We start from the raw sequence: 19,560 nt of genomic DNA, 5'->3' as shown, positions 1-19,560 counted from the left end.
GGTAAGGGAAAAATGGTGGTGGATCCTCTCAATAGGAAAAAACATAGAATTACTGACACACATAATGGTCTTTGAATGGCAACTGTTAGAATCTACCCAGAAGTTGGAAATCAGGGATAAAAAAAAAGGGAATGTATCTAGCTAGTGTAAAGGCTGAGTTGATTTTGATTCAAAAATTAAAGAAGCCTACATATCCAACCCTACACTATAGTCTATCAGAAAGGATACTGAACAAAATCTGAAGCCATATTTTAAAGTACATAGCGATGGCCTACTCAGGAACATATTATGTGTCCTCATTGACAGTGACTTAAAAAGAGAAATCCTAGAGGAAGCACACAACTTCGTTCACCATGCATCTGAGTAATACTAAGATCTACTAAAATATGCGACCCTATTATTGGTGGGATGAAATGAAGTGAAATATTATAGAGTTTGTAGTCGGATGTCTTATGTGCCAATAAGTTAAGGCGAAACACCAACGATCAAGTGGACTACTTCAACCTTTAAATAAGAGCGCATATTTTTACGAATTTTATAGTAGGTCTACCAAGGACCCAGTCGAATCATGATACCATTTGGGTGATAGTAGACAGACTGACAAAGTCCTCCCACTTCCTTATAATTAAGATTTCGAACCCTTTAGATAAACTTGTAGGACTTTATATGAAAAAAATAGTCAGACTCCATGGAATTCTAGTCTCAATTGTGTCTCACATAGACCATCAATTTATATTCAGATTTTGGGAAAGTTTCCAACAGACATTAGACACGAAACTATTTTTCAGTATAACCTTCCAACCATAGACAAATGGACAATCATAAATGACCATTTAGATATCAGAAGACATGCTACGGGCATGCACATTAGAGATTAGGGGAAACTAAGATGACCACTTACCATTAATGGAATTTTTTTATAACAATAGTTATCAAGCTAGCATTGGAATAATCCTCTATGAGGCACTTTACAGCAGACCATACAGCTTGATGACTTGTTGGGATAAGGTTGGAGAAAAGAAAATAATTGGGCATAACTTAATAGAAGTGATCACTTCAAAAGTATTCGTGATTAGGAAAAACCTCTATACTATATAGAATAAACATAAGAGTTACACAGACAATTGGAGGAAGGACCTCACTTTCGAGATAAGTGACCATGTGTTTTTAAAGGTATCACTAATAAAGGGCCTCCTGAGATTTGAAAAAAAAAACAAAAAATAGGCCCCAATTTTATTAGGTCTTTCGAAGTGCTCAAACAAATTGGTGCAATTGCTCACAAGATAATGCTTCCATCAGAATTATTAGGAGTTCATAATATATTTCATGTATCAATACTATGTAAGTACCATCCTGATCCCACCCATATTCTACAATATGAATCACTTCCACTTGAAAAGAAACTAACATATGAAGAAAGACCTATATATATACCGCATCGAAGGGAGAAAACACTAAGAAATAAAGTAATACCCTTAGTTAAAGTCTTGTAGCAACATCACTCTCAAGAGGAGGCAAATGGGAGCTAGAGAAAATGATGAGGCTCAAGTATCCTCAATTATTTGAGAAGGTCTAATAAATTTGAGGACCAAATTTTTTTTAAGGGAGAAAAGTTATAACAACCAAGATTAAAAAAGTAGTAAATTGTAATTTTTTATATATACACAAATTTTATTTTGTAAGAATAATACATATAATTAAAAATAAGGCATATCTATAATAAATATAATATGAATAAATAAATAAATAAAAATTATAAAAATTAAGAAAAGCATCTCATAAGGGTTAACCTAAGAACATTTTGAGAAAAATAGGAAAATATTGTAAATTAAAAAGGACCAAAATGAAAGGAACTTGCAATTTGGGGTAAAATCATAAATTTTAAAACTTTCGATACCTCAGTAGTTAAGGTGTCCTGAGGAGCCAACCAAAGGAAGACATGCGGTGAACCACGTAAAAATCTCATTGGATGAACCTGATCGTACCATATGAACATCACGTGGCAAATCGAATGGTTGAGAGGGAATACCCAGATTTGAATGGCTTGGATTGCACCATCTCATTCGACGACCATTCGGTTCAAAAAAAGTAAGTAAAAACCCTACAGTCATAGCAGTCAGAAGAGCAAGAGAAATGGGAGGGTGGCCCGAGCTTGCAAAAGAGGAAGAAGGAGAACATGTTCTGAACATCGCACGCACTCTAGCGACTAAGATAAGCTTGCTGTGAGTTTTTGCCCTTCGAAGGTAAACCAAACCACACTCCCATCACTATTCCTTTTCTTCTACAGTTTTCGTAAGAGTAGACGTGTATGGTGGTGGGTTTTGCATGTTAGGTGAAAGAGTCTTCGAAGCTGCCATGAAATCGTCGGGGGTAAGAAAGATTTAATTTGTTAATCCCAAATCTGCAGTAATACATTTAGATCTTTTCCATTTCACTACATTTACTATTTAGATTTAAAAATATTAAACATATTAATTCATTTATTAACACAAAAATTTCATATAAGAGTTAATATATGTGTAGTTTTTAATTAAGGTTTATGTAGTGATGAAGTTGATGAATACTCAAAAGAAAAAAATAACTTGAAAAAAATTGGGTTAGAAAGATTACTTAGGATGTTGGTGGTTTATGCTTGTAATGGGTTGAACTCAAACCTTGGAGTGGGTCGACCCCACCACTACTAGATGGGCTGAGTCCTGATTGAAACTTACTCACACGCACACACGTATAATATGTGTTAATGAGGAAAGCCCAATTTCGATAATCGGCCGAGATCTTATTAGAAACGGGGCAAAAATCCCATATCCTTAAATGAGGCAAAAAAAAATAGAATGGTTAGTGGGCTAAACCCAAAATCCTTTATGGGTCAAACCAGAATCACTTATTGGCTGAAACCACTTTATTTAAATTTTTAGGAACCCAACTTAAAATGATTAAAAGGAGAAAAATGGTATGAATTAATTATTTTTAAGAGAAATTACTAAATGGGTCTAAATAGAATAAAAACAAATTAGGAAATGGGCTTATGAAGAATGTTGGGCCACTGCTCCAAATAAAAGATGAGCTTAATAATAATTAAATTTAAACCACAAATTAGGTATAAAATTAGGAATGGGATTCATAAGATTATTAAGAGATTCAAAGAAGTAAAGAGGAGAAAGATGTTACGATCATGCATGATTAAATTAAATAGTACTTTATAAATCTAATAAGTTTATTTAAAAGTATTTATAAACTTATTAAGTTAAAGTACATTATATAGAAAGCACAAACTACTCGAGTTATTAATAATCGAAATAATGATAAGCAAAAATGTTAAGAAAATTATAAGAGCAAAATATAATGGAATAAGAGTACGAGCATAAAGGTCTTAGTAAGAGCAAAAATTTACACGCTAAAATATGAAAATGTAAAATATTAATATAAATTGAATTAAATAAATTTGTTAGTAAATGGTTAAGTAATATGAAAAGACACAACGAATGTAAATCATTAGAAATAAATTTGAAGAGTAAGTAAGTCACATTCACAAAGGCAATATATGACAATAAATTTAGAGAAAATCATAAAAATAAATTAACGAGTAAATGAAGTAATGTAACAAGGGAGATGTAAATGTCAAGAGTCTATGTGATGTGTTAAAACCATTAAACATGTTTGGTCATATATCTAGGAGGTGCATGTATGGGTATCACGTGGACAGAAAATATAATATTACACACTATACCTATTATGTTATATAGTGCAAATGTGATTATTGTCTACTGACCATTGTATCTATTGTGTAATCCGATACAAAGGCAATTACTGTTATTATATAATGTACCTGTTGTGTGGTTTGGAGTTACGATTACTATTACTACATATTGTACTTATTGTGTGATTTAGTATAGTTACGATTATTATTAGTGTGCATTGTACCTATTGTGTATCTAGTATAGATGCATTCACTATTATTGTGACTGTGTCCATGTTAATAATGAGAAACTCTATTACTCTCTTTGATATTGATGAAAACAATATCCTACAATGAAATAGCAGAGTCTAAGTGTTAAGTATAAGTATGATCGATAAAGTGTAAGTGTAATCGATAAAGTGTAAGTATAATCATTGAAGTATAAGTGTAATTGATAAAGTACAAGTGTAATTGTAAATATATAAATGTAATCGTTAAATTATAAGTGAAATTACATAAGTATGAATGTAAATCGTAATAGTGTAAGTGAACGTGCAAATAAGTGTAAGTATAAAATAATAATAATAATAATAATAATAATAATAGTAATAATGATAATAATGATAAAATAATTAGTGACTAAAATGGATAATAGAACTAAAAGGGATGTTGGTGTACTATTTCCATTTCTTGGAAGTTAGGTTACTAAATTATTGTTACTGAACATGTGTGGCTCATTCCTCTCCATTAAAACAAAGAACAAGCCCAAGACTAGCCATAATAGTGAGAAGACCAATGAAATGTACATGACTTGAATTAGCTTCAGTTAGAATTGATTTAGTTTTTCGAACGTTGAACTTCTTTCTAAATTTTCAGGATTTTTTAAGTTTCCCATTGTTGGGTAACTATTTGTTTCATTTTTAAATTCCACTAATGTTACAAGGTTGAGATTTTAATCAAACTTAATTATCTGCACTTTTATAAAAATTTGACATAATATCTAGTAGGGTTGGTTTGCATATACACTCGTGACTCTATCTAGAGTATGAGTTGTTAACCAAAATCTTTATCATTCTCTCTTAAGCCTTAATTAAGCCCTAATTGAATTGTCAAATCACTTTTAAGAGAAAAAAATATACAAATTTCATCTTATTTTCTTGTAGGTATTGTCAAAAGATGAGTAAATATTCTTCTTATTGATTAAATATCAAGAAAAATGCTTGAGAAGTGAGTTTTGATACTTAATATGTTATGGATATAATTGTTATGCCAAAGATCCAATTATTCATGTAATATACTGAATACTTTTTTGTTTGATAATTTATTTTAATATATGTCAATAATATTTTTATTATCATATTTATTATCTTATTGTTTAATTTATATGATAATATTCTTGATTAAATTTAAAAACGTTACATTAAGATGATGATCTTGATAATGAGGGTAAAATCTTTTATAATTTAATCTAAAATGTTATTGGTCGTTGGATCATCAAAATATGATATTAATGATTCAGTAAGACCAATATATATGTGATGATCTCTATAAGATAAAGACTAGTTGATCTCATTAACTAAATTACATATATAAATGATGCATATGGAGATATGATCATTGAACCATCCCAATTGAGAATTTTTAATAGTTAATATTACCTTAAACTGTCAATAGGATATTCTCTTAAAAGAATGATATGTAAAAATTTTCTTTGATATGAGATCATCATAATAATTAATAAGTTATTTATCATATTTTAATTTTGAATATTTATAATTATAGAACTATAGTTGAAAAGATATTGGGTGTAATTAAATACTTATAGACTTAGTGATTGATCAAGATAGAATCTGTCAACTTTAATAATAAATTTAATCTTTATGTTGTCATTTATTATAACAACTACATTAAAAACTTGGTCAGAGTAATTAAATGAAAGAAAAAAAGAGTTTCGTATGTTATTCATTAGTTAGTTATAATTGACATGAAACATATTTGGTTACCTATTGAAATTTAATAGTTAAATCATATCTTAGGGTTAATATGATGAAATAATGACATAAAAAAATATTATATTATTAATTAGCAAGTTTTTAAAATAATTATACACATCATGATATCCGCTCATTAAGAAGTGTTACTAAACACTAATCTTGATTAGTAAATTGATTTTATCAATTTGCTAGCAGTTTAGTATTAAACCTATGGAGTCGCATAATAACAAGTGTTATGTCTTTTGCTAAATAGATTAATTGTTTTAATTATTTAATAATTAAATTAAAAAATTTAATTTAATTAAATAAATAATTTTTTTTTTATCTAAATAAAATATTATTTTAATCCTTACTAGTACATATAATATAATTAATATTAGAGATAAATTGAATTTTTTATTTTATAAATAAAAAATTAATATTTATATTTTTTTGTTATTATATTATTAGTATAGTAATATAATATGTGTGGATATTATAATAATGAAGATAATTATAAAATTTAATCTGGAATTGGATTAATTTATAAAATATTTTATTAATTAAAAAAATAAAATAATAATAATAATAATAATAAAAGGCAGCTGAACAATTAGGTGTTATATATATATATATATAACCTAATTGAGCTGCATCGAACAGCTAGATTTGATCATATCGTACGACCTAAATTAATTTTTCAAATAAGAGCGATCCAATGGTGGAGACTGGACCACGTATCCCTGCACGGACAACCCAGATTGATGCGGAGAACGTATAAAAGCATCACATCCCCAAAAGCTTACCCCTAGCCGCGCCTGAGCTTGCTAGAGAAGAAGAAGAGAGATGGTCGGAAAGAAAACCGACAGCCGTCGCCGCCGCACTGCAGCCACCGCCGATGCTGGAAAGGAAAAATTTTTCCCTCATTCTATTCGAAATTGAATTTCAAACCTCCCCACACTCATATTGGAGCCAAAAGGCCAGAGGGTAAGCCAAAAACCATGAGTGGAGCTCGGCTGAGCCACCGCGGCCACAATCCAAAATCCCTCCGATGAGCCCTTTTCTGTTTCCTGTTTCCTTCGATTCATTGACCTTTGTGTTCTTCATCTCCTTATGGTGCGGGTTAGCCAAAGAGAAGCCCCGACCGCGAGAGAGGAACAGCGAAGAAGCCACACTGAAAAATTCCTCCACCGGTAAGGCCTCAGTTTTTCCCTTTTTCAGTCGACATAGGTTGCCTAACCCTATTTGTTTAAGGTTTTCATGCAAAACCGGCCAAAACCGGCCAAAACTGAACCGACCAAAACTAGCTGAAAATAGCAAGGCTGAGAGGACATGTCACTGTGGGAGGCGGAGCCAGCATTGGAGCACGACGATATTGCAATGCCGGAACCCTTAACTGGCTGAAAAAATCTAAAAATGCTCCTTTTGGCCTTTTTGGAGTATTTTAAAATATGTAACGTGTATTTTTAATTTCTGTAGAAAAAATTCAAGAAATCTGAAAATTACTAGAAAACATAGTGAAAATGACAGTGTCTCAAACACCGACCTGGGATAAGAATCCCTCACCATTTTTTCCGTTACGGTAAATTAAAGTTTAATAATTAATAACGGTGTAATTTATAAATATTAGAAATCCCTAATTGATTAAATACAAGTCACCAATGGAGTTGATAATTAGTCAGTACAAATTGTTTATTTTACCTTTACTGTTTATCTATTGCTAGGATTTATTTGTTTGCTTGCTGCGTGGCCCTCCTGTTATTGATTGCTTAATCATTTTTCTCATTTGTTGATTTATTGAAATAAAGGCCCTAATCACGTTTTGCTTAATTGTTATAGTGCCAATTCGTATTATCTGTTCAGATGATGTTCCATAGATATGTAAATATTAAATATTTGTGTGTAATGGTGGTTAGTTGATGGTGTAAATGTGTGTATAAGAAAAGGGCCTATCGGGTATCATGGGAAATTGTGTATGGACCTGGTACATAGGGCAAACCCTACTGTGGACATTATCGTAGTCGGGCGGGACTAAGAAGTCCTATACCATAAGGGGTTGGAAAGTATTGATTCACCCTCATACCGGATATGGTATTGAGGTGGTGGTATATTTGGTGCCCATTACTGGACGGGTTATAGGGACGGTCGGTTCATTGAGAAATTGGATATTGGATCCACGCATAGGGAGAACCCCTATAGATCCCCAAATGTACTAGTAAGTGGGTAAGAAGGTAAGTTTACTGTTATTTTTCGTTTAAATATGTAATAAAGTGTTATCCTGATTATTGTCTTCATAGGTCGGTTTTGGAAACTTATAAAAGTGAGTATTTTTATGTTAAATGAATTTATTAAATAAAAGATAATGGCTTCATTGGTTGTTTTATAATTTTTTATTAACATTTAGTTTTCTGTATCAGTGTCAAGCATTGATATTTTTACTGGGTTAATGTAGCTCATCCCCTTATTTAATCATTTCAGATAAGGAAGATCAAGATCTAGATTCTGAACAGTAAGAAAGTTGTTAGTAGAGGCTGTCTCTCACATCCCATCAGAGTTATTCAGTGGAGGTTAAACCTATAAGACTTTTAGTTATGTTTTTTTTTTATTTTCATTATTTGAACTCCCTAAAGGAATATTCATGTATCTCTATTGGGCATCTTTATTTACTATGTACGGAATGTAAACTCTAAACTCTTAATCACTTTTGCCATTACAATATATCTTCATTTTCTTAAAATTTTGGATCTTCACAGTTGGTATCAGAGCTACGTTCCTAGTAACTATTTATTGCATAAAAGATTAAAATCATTTAATCCAACCCGACACTCAATCCTTCCTTGTGAAATGTAGGTACAAAGACATGAGAAGAGGAAGGCCCCCACTGAATAGAGCAGCCCGGGATGGGTCACTTAGAGAGGATGTCGACTGACTCTTCGAGATGTTGGAGAAACTCATCTCTAACCAGCAGGCCAGAGAAGAAAAGATGGAGTTGTCTGACCCTCCACCACTGCCACAGTATGACTTACCCCTACAATGGGAAGATCTAGTGCCACCTTGGTATAACCATGCTCCCCTATAGTATCATCCAACACTGCCACAGTACAATCTGGTGCCCCCACTATACAACCAGGTGCCGCCATAGGGTCACCCCGTCCCTCCCTAGTGTAATTCAGTCCTTCTTCCACAGGACCCAATTTCACCCGTGATGGACCCAGGCTACATTGAAAGGTACAAGAGACCTAACCCATTTACTTTTGCAGGGGCATCCACTTTCAAAGAAGTAGAGTACTGGTTGACAGAGACGGAGAAGACCTTCGCGACTCTTGGGGTGATTTTTGAACAGAAGGTCATACTTGCTACCTACATACTCATAGGTGAGACAGGTCGTTAGTGGAAACTGAAGCAGGCCACCTTGCCAATTTCAGTCACCTGAAAATAGTTCATGGTAGCTTTTAATGCAGAGTACCTCAGAGAGCACCCTCGGCATCTGAAGGAGATGGAGTTTGCACATCTGGTTTAAGGTGATATGTTAGTGCCTGAGTACGCTCAAAAATTCATGGAGTTGGGATGATACTCTTCTGATAGCATGATGGATGAAGGTAGAAAGGCAAGGAAGTTTGAGTGGAGCCTCCGTCTGGAGATTAGACAGCAACTGTATGGATTCGAGCTCAGCACTTACTCAATAATTCTGACCAATGCACAGTTGATAGGGAGGAACCTCCGCATCTTTCTTCCAACAGTGGAAAATCCCAAGGCCCCAGTTTCACATTGAGGCTAGCACCCACTGCACCAATTCAGAAGAACAAGAGGCTTAGGCTTGCAACTCAAAACTCAAACTCCTCCTCAAGCCCCGACAATAGGATGCAACAGGGCTTACTAGCACTGTGGCAGGGATCATGGGGACTGACTTTGTTAGCACCTCAATAATACCTGCCACATATGTGGAAGTGCCCATCACTATGTGAAAGAATGCCTGTGGAATCAGAATCAAGCCAGACCTCCAATATAGGATAGAACCTATACCCTCACCCAACAGGATGCTGAAGCTAACTCAGAAGTGATACAGGGTATGTAAACTATCCATAATCACCTTGCACATGTTTTAATTGATACTAGTGCTTCACATTCTTTCATTTCATATACTTTCACAAAAAATTTGAATGTGTTACTTGAAAGTCTTAAATCTGTGCTGTTTGTATCTACACTTGGGAATGGGACACTATTAGGGAGTGTCATATAAAAAGCTTGTATTGTAGAAATAACAGATAAAAAATTAAATGTAGACTTGATAGCGGTAGACACGAGGGATTTTGATGTAATTATGGGAATGAACTAGTTAGCGGCGTATCACGTCATTATGGATTGTTTTCATAAGAAACTTGTAGTCAATCTTCCTAATGAAGAGTCCTTCATGAATTAATAAAAGTTCTAGATATTATTCCCTTATAGTACCTGCATTGTTTATATGATGTTTTAGCTCAGTTGTTCTTTTCTACATTAGGCAAGTCTAAGAAAGAAATTTGCATTCAAGAGATTCTCATAGTTCGAGAATTTTTGAATATATTTCCTGATGAACTACCAGAACTGTCGGTGGATAAGAAAGTTGAATTTACCATAGATTTTTAGCCTGACACCCCACTCATTTTTCTTGCCCCTTACTATATGAGTCATATTGAGATAGAATAACTGACAAGATAGATAAAAGAATTACAGGATAGTGGGTTCATCCAACACAGTATATCTCCTTGGGGTGCTAGAGTCACGTTTGTAAGAAAAAGAGATGGGTCCCTGAGGTTGTATATTGACTACAGAGGATTTAACAGGGTCACAATTATGAACAAATACTCCTTCCCCAGGATTGATGATCTTTTCGATCATTACAGGGTGCTAAAGTTTTCTCCAAGATTGACTTACGTTCGGGTTAACATCAAGTAAAGATTATGGTAAAGGACATCCCCAAGACGACCTTCAGAACCCGGTACGGGCACTATGAGTTCCTGATTATGCCATTTGGGTTAACCAATGCATCTGCTATCTTTATGGATTTGATGAACATGCTCTTCAGGCAGTTCTTAGATAAGTTCATACTAGTGTTTATTGATGACATCATAGCCTATTCTAAGAGCATAGAGGAATACGTTCAACACCTAACTTAGGTTTTATAGGTTCTTAGGAAAAAGAAGCCATATGCAAAATTGAGCAAATATGAGTTTTGGCTTGAGCTGACTACATTTATAAGACACATAATATCAGAGGATGGAATGTCAGTGAATCCCAAGAAGGTCGAGGTAGGAATGGGTTGGGAGAAATTGACTTCTGTTAAGAAAATTTGTAGCTTTTTGGGTATGACAGATTATTACCAAAGGTTTATAGAAGAGTTTTCAAGCCTATTCACTCCTTGATCAGCTTATAAAGAAAAATGTCAAGTTTGAGTGGAATGATGACTGTGAAAGAAGCTTTACAGAACTCAAGGAGTGATTGATTACCGTGCCAGTTTCAGTTCTGCCGAGTGGGATAGGTGGATATACAATGTACAGTGATGCTTTCTACCTAGGGTTGCGCTGTATTCTGATACAGCACGAAAATGTCATAGCCAATAGGTGCAGACAGTTGAAAAGTCATGAAAGGAATTACCCCAGCTACGATTTGGAACTTGCCGCTAGTATCCATGCCTTGAAGATTTGGCACCACTACTTGTATGGGGACATTTTTGAGATTTATATACATCATAAGAGCTTAAAGCATATATTTACTCAGAAGGATCTCAACATGTATAAGAGGCATTGGATGAAGCTCCTCAAGAACTACGACTATAAGATCTTATACCACTTAGGCAAGGGAAATGTGGTAGCTGACACACTCAGCAGGAAAAGTGCAGGCATATTGGCTCACATAATAGTTTCTGAATGTAAGGTAATGAAGGCTGCGCAATAAAGACAACTTTAGGATTTAAAAAAGGTCACATCTCTAGCCTATTCAGTTGTTCAACCCGAATTGGTTCAGAGAATAAAAGAAGCTCAAATAACTGATTCCACTCTAGCAACTCTTAGAAAAGATACAAAACAAGACGTAAATCTAGAATTCTAAGTCTCTGTCAATGGGTTGCTTAGGTCCTAGGATAGAGTGTGTTCCAAATGACAGAGAACCAAAAAGGATTATCATGACAGAGGCTCATAGTTTAAAATTCACCATGCATCCCGAAATTATTAAGATGTATCAAAGCATGCGACCTCGATTCTGGTGGAGCAGGATGAAAAGAAACATTATCGATTTCATCTCCAAGTGCTTTGTATGTCAGCAGGTTAAGGTAGAACATCAATGCTCAGGTAGACTACTTCAGCTATTACCAATTCTACAGTGGAAATGGGAACATATCACTATGGATTTTATAACAAGGTTGCCTAAGACATGCTCAGGGCATGATGCAATTTAGGTAATTATTGACCAACTTATTAAGTTCTCTCACTTCTTAGCCATTAGAATGGCCGATCCCTTAGACAATCTAGCAAGAATTTATATCCGAGAGATAGTCAAACTACATAGAGTTACGGTGATAATGGTATTAGACAGGGACCCCAAGTTTACCTCTCGATTTTGGTCAAGTTTTCAACAAGCAATGGAAACGAAACTATCCCTTAGCACAGCATTCCACCCTTAAATAGATTGACAATAAGAACTAACCATTCGTATACTGGAGGATATGCTCAGGGCTTGTGTTCTAGACTTCAGAGAACATGGGAACGATCATCTACCAGAGTTCGCATACAATAACAGTTATCAAGTAAGTATCGATATAACTCCGTATGAGGTATTGTACAGCTAACCTTGTAGATCGTCGATCTATTGAGAAGAGATGGGTGATAGAAAATTGATTGGTCCAAACTTTATAGATGAGACTACAGCGAAGATAGTTAAAATAAAGAAGAACATCTAGATAGCTCAGAGTAGGCAGAAGAGCTATGCGGACACTCGAATGAGAGATTTAGAATTTAAGAAGGGAGATCGAGTGTTCCTTAAGGTCACCATTTTTAAGGGTATCAACATGTTTAAAAAGAAGGGAGAGTTAAACCCCCCAATTCTTCGAACCGTTTGAGATATTGGACAGGGTTGGTACATCCGCCTATAGACTAAAACTATCTCTAGAGCTATCTAGAGTCCATAATGTATTCCATGTGTCTATATTACACAAGTACAACCCGGACCCCTCACATATCTTATCTTATGAGTCACTTCCACTCCAGGAGGATCTATTATACGATGAGGTACCAGTAGGTATTTTAGACCGGAAGAATAGAGTGTTTCGCAATAGAGAAATTTCATTCGTCAATGTCTTATGGCAGAATCACTCGAACGACGAGACCACTTGGGAGCTAGAATCAGATTTCAGGGCCTAGTACCCCCCAACTGTTTGACTAGTGAGAGAGCGACAAATTTGAGGGACCAAATTTTTTCTTAAGGGGGAGAGAGTTGTAATGCCCGAGCCTAAAAATTTAGTCTAAGATAATTTAATAATAATAAAAAAATAAATTAAAAATATTTAATTTTAATTTTTGTTGAATTTTTTGAAGAAAATTGTATTCTGAATGCATTTGAAAATCTTTTCAAAAATCAGAGTCAAAATAGAAATAATGGATGACCTATTTAAAAAGAAATCTGAAAAACTAGGGTAAAAATAAAATTTATAAAACTTTAGCCACGTGGACCTTCACATCAGCAACGTGACCAGTCTTCGTGCGCCGTTTGACAGACACGTGGATACGCATCCACGCAGGAAGCCATACGGGTGATCTGCGTGTCAGCGGATCCAACGGTCTAGATTGCCTCCCCTACGCACGGACGACCTAGATCCATTTTCACTTCAGATGCAATCAAATGACTAGATTTGATCAGATCATGCGGTCCAAATTAATTCTCCAAATGAGAGCGATCCAACGGTGGAGAGTAGGCCACGTGTCCCTGCACAGATACCCCAGATCAATGCAGAGAAGGTATAAAAGCATCGTATCCCTAAAATCTTAACCTTAGCCGCACCTGAGCTCACTTAATAAGAAAAAGAGGAGCAGTCAAAAAGAAAACCGATTGCTGGCGCCGCTGTATTGCAGGCACTGCCGACGCCGAAAAGGTAAAATTTTTCCCCCCTTCTAATTGAAATTGAATTTCAAACATCCCACACTTATATCGAAGCCAAAAGACCAAAGGGTAAGCCGAAAATCGTGAGCAGAGCTCGTCCAAGCCACCGCGGTTGTGGCCCAAAACCCCTCTGATAAGCCCTTTCTCGTTTCTCGTTTCCTTCGGTTCTTTGACCTTTGTGTTGCTCATCTCCTTCTGGTGTAGGTTCGCCGAAGAGAAGCCCCAACCGCGAGAGAGGAATGATGGAGCCGCTGCATTGGAAACTCCTCCACTTGTAAGGCCTCAGTTTTTCCCTTTTCTAGCTGATAGGGGCTGCCTAACCCCGTTTTTTGTAGGTTTTCATGCAAAATCAATTTAAATCGGCCAAAACTTACCGAAAATGACTAGGTCGAGAAGAGACGCCACCGTGGGCGATGGAGCCGGCGTTGAAGCATAGTAGTGGCGGCGGCGTGCCAGAACCCTAAATCGGCTGAAAAAAAATCTAAAAATGCTAATTTTTGTGTTTTGGGAGAATTTTGGATTACATAACGAGTGTTTTTTATTTCAGAAAAAATTCAAAAAACTTGAGAACAGCCAAAAAACGCAGTGAAAAAAACAATGTCTTGAACACTGACTTAGGGTAAGAATTCTCTACCTTTTTTTCATTATGGTAAATTAAATTTTAATAATTAATAATGGTATAATTTATAAATATTAGAAATCCCTAATTGATTAAATACAAATCACCAATGGAGCCGGTAATCGGTCAGTACAAATTATTTATTTTACTTTTACTATTTATCTATTGCTATGATATATTTGTTTGCTTGCCGCGTGTACTTTTATTTTGAGATTTATTATCCTCCCGTTATTGATTGCTTAACTATTTTTCTCATTTGTTGATTGATTGAAATAAAGGCCCTACTTACGTTTTCCTTAATTGTTATAGTGTCAATTCCTATTATCTGTTTAGATGACGTTCCATAGATCTACAAATATTAAATATTTGTGTGTAATTGGTGGTTGGTTGATGGTATAAATATGCGTATAAGAAAAGGACTTACCAGGTATCATGAAAAGGTGTGTACGGACCCGGTACATAGGGCAAACCCTACTGTGGATATTACATCAATCGGACGGAGCTGAGAAGTCCCATACCAGAAGGGGTTGAGAAGTATTAGGTCACCTCATACCGGACATGATATTAAGGCGGTGGTATATTTGGTGTCCATTATCGGATAGGGTATGGGACGACCAATTAATTGAAAAATTAGATATTAGGTCCATGTGTAAGGAGAACTCTTATAGACCCCCAAAGGTATTAGGAAGTTAGTAAGAAAGTAAGTTTATTATTGTTGTTCGTTTAAATGTGTAATAAAGTGTTATCCTGATTATTATTTTCATATATCGACTTTGAAAATTCATAAAGATGAGTATAAAAATAAAGTTTATGTTAAATAAATTTATTAAAAAAAGATAATAACTTCATTGGTTGTTTTAAGATTTTTTACTAACTTTTGATTTTTCATATCAGTGTTAAACATTGATATTCTTATTGAACTAATGTAGCTCATCACCCATATTTAACAATTTCAAATTAAGAAAACTAAAATTTAGATCGTGAACTGCAAGAAGGTTGTGAGTAAAAGTTGGCTCCCGCATTCCATCAGAGTTGTCTAGCGAAAGTTAAACCATAAGATTTTTAGTTATATTTTTTTATTTAAGTTATTTGAACTCCCTAAACCCTATTGGATATCGTGATTTACTGTGTAAGAAATATAAACTTTAAACTCTTAATCACTTCTGCCATTACAATATATATTTATTTTCTTAAAGTTTTGGGCCTTCACATATATAAATATTAATCTTAATACAATTAAAATAATTTCAAACAAAAAGATACATAAGGATACAATCTAATTTAAATTTATAATCTTTTATAAAAAAATGAGCATATCAATCATTTAATTACATTGTAATTAACTACAATTATATTAATTTGAATTCCTACATATCAATTTATCTATAACTAATTCAACAAGAACTCAGTATTATCTTCTGATTATTCCAATAGTTTGATCTAAAAATCCAAATTTACTTATTTGAACCCAATTCAATTTTGTCCTTGTCTTTGCTTTATATATATACACCCTATTTAATTGACATTTTAACTCTTATTTTATAAAATAAAGCAATAAATATTTGAAAAAATTGTTAACAAATGAATTTCTTTTTTTGCTTTATGATTTCAAGTCAAGTTTACATATATAAAATGAACCAAAAAAAAAAATTACCTTGCAATAAAAAAAAAACAAAAAACAGAAACGAAAACAAAAACAAAACTATGTATAGTTGATGACAGAGTTTTCTCCAAAAAAATTGATGACGGAGTTGGATTGTTTTTCTTGATGGCTACAAATGAGCAAAGAATATCTGGTTCCAGGTGTCTGGTACTCCCGGCAAACACCAATGAATACAATCTGCATGCCTCAATGGATCATTCTTTTGCTCTTCCGTCAACAGTTCTCCCCCAGTCTCTGTATAAACCGATGTGTGAGCATCAATTCGGTACTCTGAAATCTGTGTTATGTTGATAAACGTAACGGGAACTTTCATCTTCCCAACTACACTTGCCACTACGCTCATCATTTGCTTATTTGAACCGCTTCCCCAGTGCTTCTTCTTCATCACTGGTATTGTTTCATTGAAACATTTGATTCCTTCCTTGTTCCCCCAATCCTGGCTTCTGCAATTTGGTACCAAAGTTGAGTTACTAATGGTTGCCCACCAACTGTTTGTGTTTTTTCCTCTGAGAAAATGAGAATAATGAGAGAGAGAGAGAGAGAGATGAACCTTGTGTGTGTAGGGGACATGGTAGTGAACAAGACTCTGGTTTTGTTGGGATTTATAGTTGAGTCGACCCAGTTGGCCCACGTCTTCAATCCTATTCTATAAGCTACAGGTGTATCTAGTTCCTCGAACCCTTCGTTCCCATTTGCAAAAGAACCCCATCTGCTCTTAATTTTAAATAATTGTTACCGATTAATCCTTAATTATATATACAAGTGAAGATGTGTTTTGTTTGAAGTATTAGAATAGGGAACTTACAGTGAGTTGATTCTAAGGCCACTCATCCACCAGACATAAGTATTGAAGATAAGAATATCCACTCCTATCCAGTTTTTGGCATGCCTGGCTACTGAATCCACTTTCAATATTCTCTTCTTTGGATCTGCTATTATGGGTTGATCAGAATTTGATTCCACTAGAAATGGAGCCCAGTAAAATTCAATACTCGTATTGTATTCCTGAGGAAGAAGAAGATGATGATGATGATGATTGATCACTAATTCTAGTTTATTTATTTCTCTTATTTATGCTGTTATATTTTTGCATTCCATTTTGTGAATTAACTTTCTTTGTAGTAAATCTTACTGTGTGTTATATTGTTTTCTACAGGAGGCACAGCAAAGAATGATGAGCACAAAAATCACCGGTATGCTAGTTTTAGAGACATGGTAATTTACTAATATTGCATACACTTTGCAGTAATTTATTAGTAACTTGTATAGTAATCAGTACTAAATAAATAACAGGATAATGTTAGGGACCATAGGATATATTTTAGCAATTCGATAACACAATGTTTTGGTAATTACTACTCTAAAATATTAAACAATTAGCTCTCTTGGTAATTCAACAAGTCTTTTCAAGGTAAAGTTGTAAGGTATAACTAGCTCTCTTTTGCCTAAATAAGTTATTCGGAAGTTCAGTCTTTATACCTTGGCTTTGAAGACTGAATGGAAGCGTCCTCTTTTCATAGATTTCCCTTCTTTAGGTATAATGAATTCAACTAAACAAACAAAAGATTGCCATTGACCTCTTTGTAGCGAATCACCCACAAACATTAGTCTCTTCCCCCTAAGTTTCTTCAAAGCAACTTCTGGATTAAATCTGCATAGAAACATACATTACATGCAACTTTTTGATAAATACTTTACACATACGCTTGTACTGTAGTAATTTCCCTCTAAAAAGCAATTTCTAGATTAAATCTGCATATGAAACGTATATTGCATGGAACTGTTTGATAAATATTTATACATATATATACACCTATACTATTTTAGAACATGCATTTGTATCAAAACCTTGGTAAGGTGCAGTCCTCTGGCTGCCATTCCCAGTGACGGTAATCAGAATCTTGCCTTCCATTTTTGACACAAGCAACTTGCCTATCTAGATAAGGACAACTTCTGTCTGAGTACAGAGGCTTAATGGACCTATTAAAGACCCACTTCCCATTAGCAACATTGCACTCTTCAGGGTCAAAATCGAACCTATCGTCTACTACTTTGGAGTTTTCCATGTTATCCTCTGCAAGTTTTTAATAATCTTTTGTGAGAGAATGACAACTAACCAATATTCATCATTAAAATCATATATATACATATATATTGCTAATTAGATTGAAATAGGAAAAGAATGTATACATACGTTTGGTAGATTTTGCGAAAGCATCTTTTTTAGAACAGGATTTGATCTTGAAAATGGAGTTGGAAGAAAGCGGGCTAATTCTCTCTGTATAAAAGAGAGCAACGAATGCAAAGCTGCAGATGAGAAGAGTCATGATAGAGAGGGGTAGCTTTGCTCTGTAAGGTTTCATGGAGGGTAAAGCAGATGGTGCTAAGCTCATGGTTGGAGGTAGAAGAGGATGATCAGCTTGATGACCTTAGGATTAAAGACTAAGAATTATGAGAGAAGTATGTGAGATGTTGAGTGATTTTTTTATGGATGATTGAGTAGGAGTAAAGTTAAAGCCATGTATGCTTGTGTTTCTTTTACATATATATATTTTTAATAAGTATATAAATTGAAGTTAGGATGGGTAAGTTGGAAGGCTAACATCTTGGGCTCCTCGTGTCTCTGCCTAAATCCCTATGATCAATTAATTATCTTTCTGCTGTTGCAATCATATTGCTAACAATTTTGAACATTAGCATTTATGTATCTATTATATAAAATACTTTCTCTACATCATTGTGTAAATGTAACCATGTTTAGCCATCAAACCGACAATGTAATCATGAGCTAAATCAGGAAATAGATCAAGACATTCATTCTGGGTCATAACGAATATATGTTTAGCCATAATAACCTAATCTTGCTTAAGCAAACTTGCAGTTCTTGGAGTAGATAAATATGTATGAGAATTAAGGTCCCTCTTCTTGTTGCTTTAATTCCTGAGTATGTACAAAATCTTTCTTTTAATTCTCTAACAGGTAAATCTAGTAGTCTTAAGCATATATTGTATAAATCAACCAACCAAAATGTGTTGACAAGGTAAATTTTCAATTTGTATGGATATGATTCTATGGACTTGTACTTGCTATTAATTGATCCACCAAGTGTATACATATGTAGGAGTAATTTTTAGCTGGAATTAATTATAATAAAAGAAAAATCTCTTAAACGAGGTAGTTTATTTTTTTTGCATTTATAGATGATGGATATTGACTTGTAATGGCGAAGGGTCACAGCTTAATTAACATACTAGGGCACTAAATTAGCAGGGATTAATGGTCATTGGATCATATAGTTAAATATTGTTGTTTAGGTTAAAAAAGGGGGAAAGAGACTACACAATTTCGGTACACTACGCTTATCCACATGCAGAAATTCATCCATTATGGGAATGTTGTAAAGATTACAAAGTAGGGCAGAAGTTAATATAATTTGTGAAAAAACAAACAAAGGAATAATTTTTTTCTTTTCTTAATTGTTAAGATTCTCGTATTCTAC

The 19,560-nt window shown here is 34.2% G+C and overlaps 1 protein-coding gene and 2 long non-coding RNA genes across 3 annotated transcripts; 2 read left to right on the top strand and 1 right to left on the bottom strand.

Annotated features, from left to right (window-relative positions):
• Positions 1-1,971: 1,971 nt before the first annotated feature.
• LOC148252743 (uncharacterized) lies at positions 1,972-15,081 on the top strand. Its single transcript, XR_015814096.1, has 3 exons — positions 1,972-2,370; positions 8,128-8,216; positions 8,500-15,081. It is a non-coding gene; the product is annotated as an uncharacterized LOC148252743 (long non-coding RNA).
• A 1,089-nt stretch (positions 15,082-16,170) lies between these two features.
• TBL3 (trichome birefringence-like protein (DUF828)) lies at positions 16,171-18,454 on the bottom strand. The gene is made up of 6 exons (XM_022050628.2): positions 18,256-18,454; positions 17,910-18,135; positions 17,541-17,712; positions 16,867-17,066; positions 16,612-16,770; positions 16,171-16,504 (listed from the first exon to the last, which is right to left on the bottom strand). Exons 1-6 carry the CDS (start codon positions 18,452-18,454, stop codon positions 16,171-16,173), a joined length of 1,290 nt encoding a protein of 429 aa, XP_021906320.1.
• Positions 16,312-18,798, top strand: LOC148252742 (uncharacterized). Its single transcript, XR_015814073.1, has 2 exons — positions 16,312-16,451; positions 17,218-18,798. It is a non-coding gene; the product is annotated as an uncharacterized LOC148252742 (long non-coding RNA).
• Positions 18,799-19,560: the final 762 nt, after the last annotated feature.

The sequence above is a fragment of the Carica papaya genome, chromosome 8 (assembly GCF_054855325.1).
Source record: "Carica papaya isolate Zhongbai chromosome 8, ASM5485532v1, whole genome shotgun sequence".
NCBI classification, from domain to species: Eukaryota; Viridiplantae; Streptophyta; class Magnoliopsida; order Brassicales; family Caricaceae; genus Carica; species Carica papaya.
The sequence above is the reverse complement of the archived record's forward strand: the minus strand, read 5'-3'. Positions and strand labels throughout refer to the sequence as shown.

Bases quoted from the DNA above. Each gene is read 5' to 3' on its own strand.
- TBL3 (XM_022050628.2), bottom strand. From the start codon at position 18,454: ATGAGCTTAGCACCATCTGCTTTACCCTCCATGAAACCTTACAGAGCA. The intron at 18,136-18,255 runs GTATGTATACAT...AAAAACTTGCAG, and splicing joins TTTCGCAAAATCTACCAAAC to AGGATAACATGGAAAACTCC. The intron at 16,505-16,611 runs GTTCATCTCTCT...ACCAAATTGCAG, and splicing joins ATGTCCCCTACACACACAAG to AAGCCAGGATTGGGGGAACA.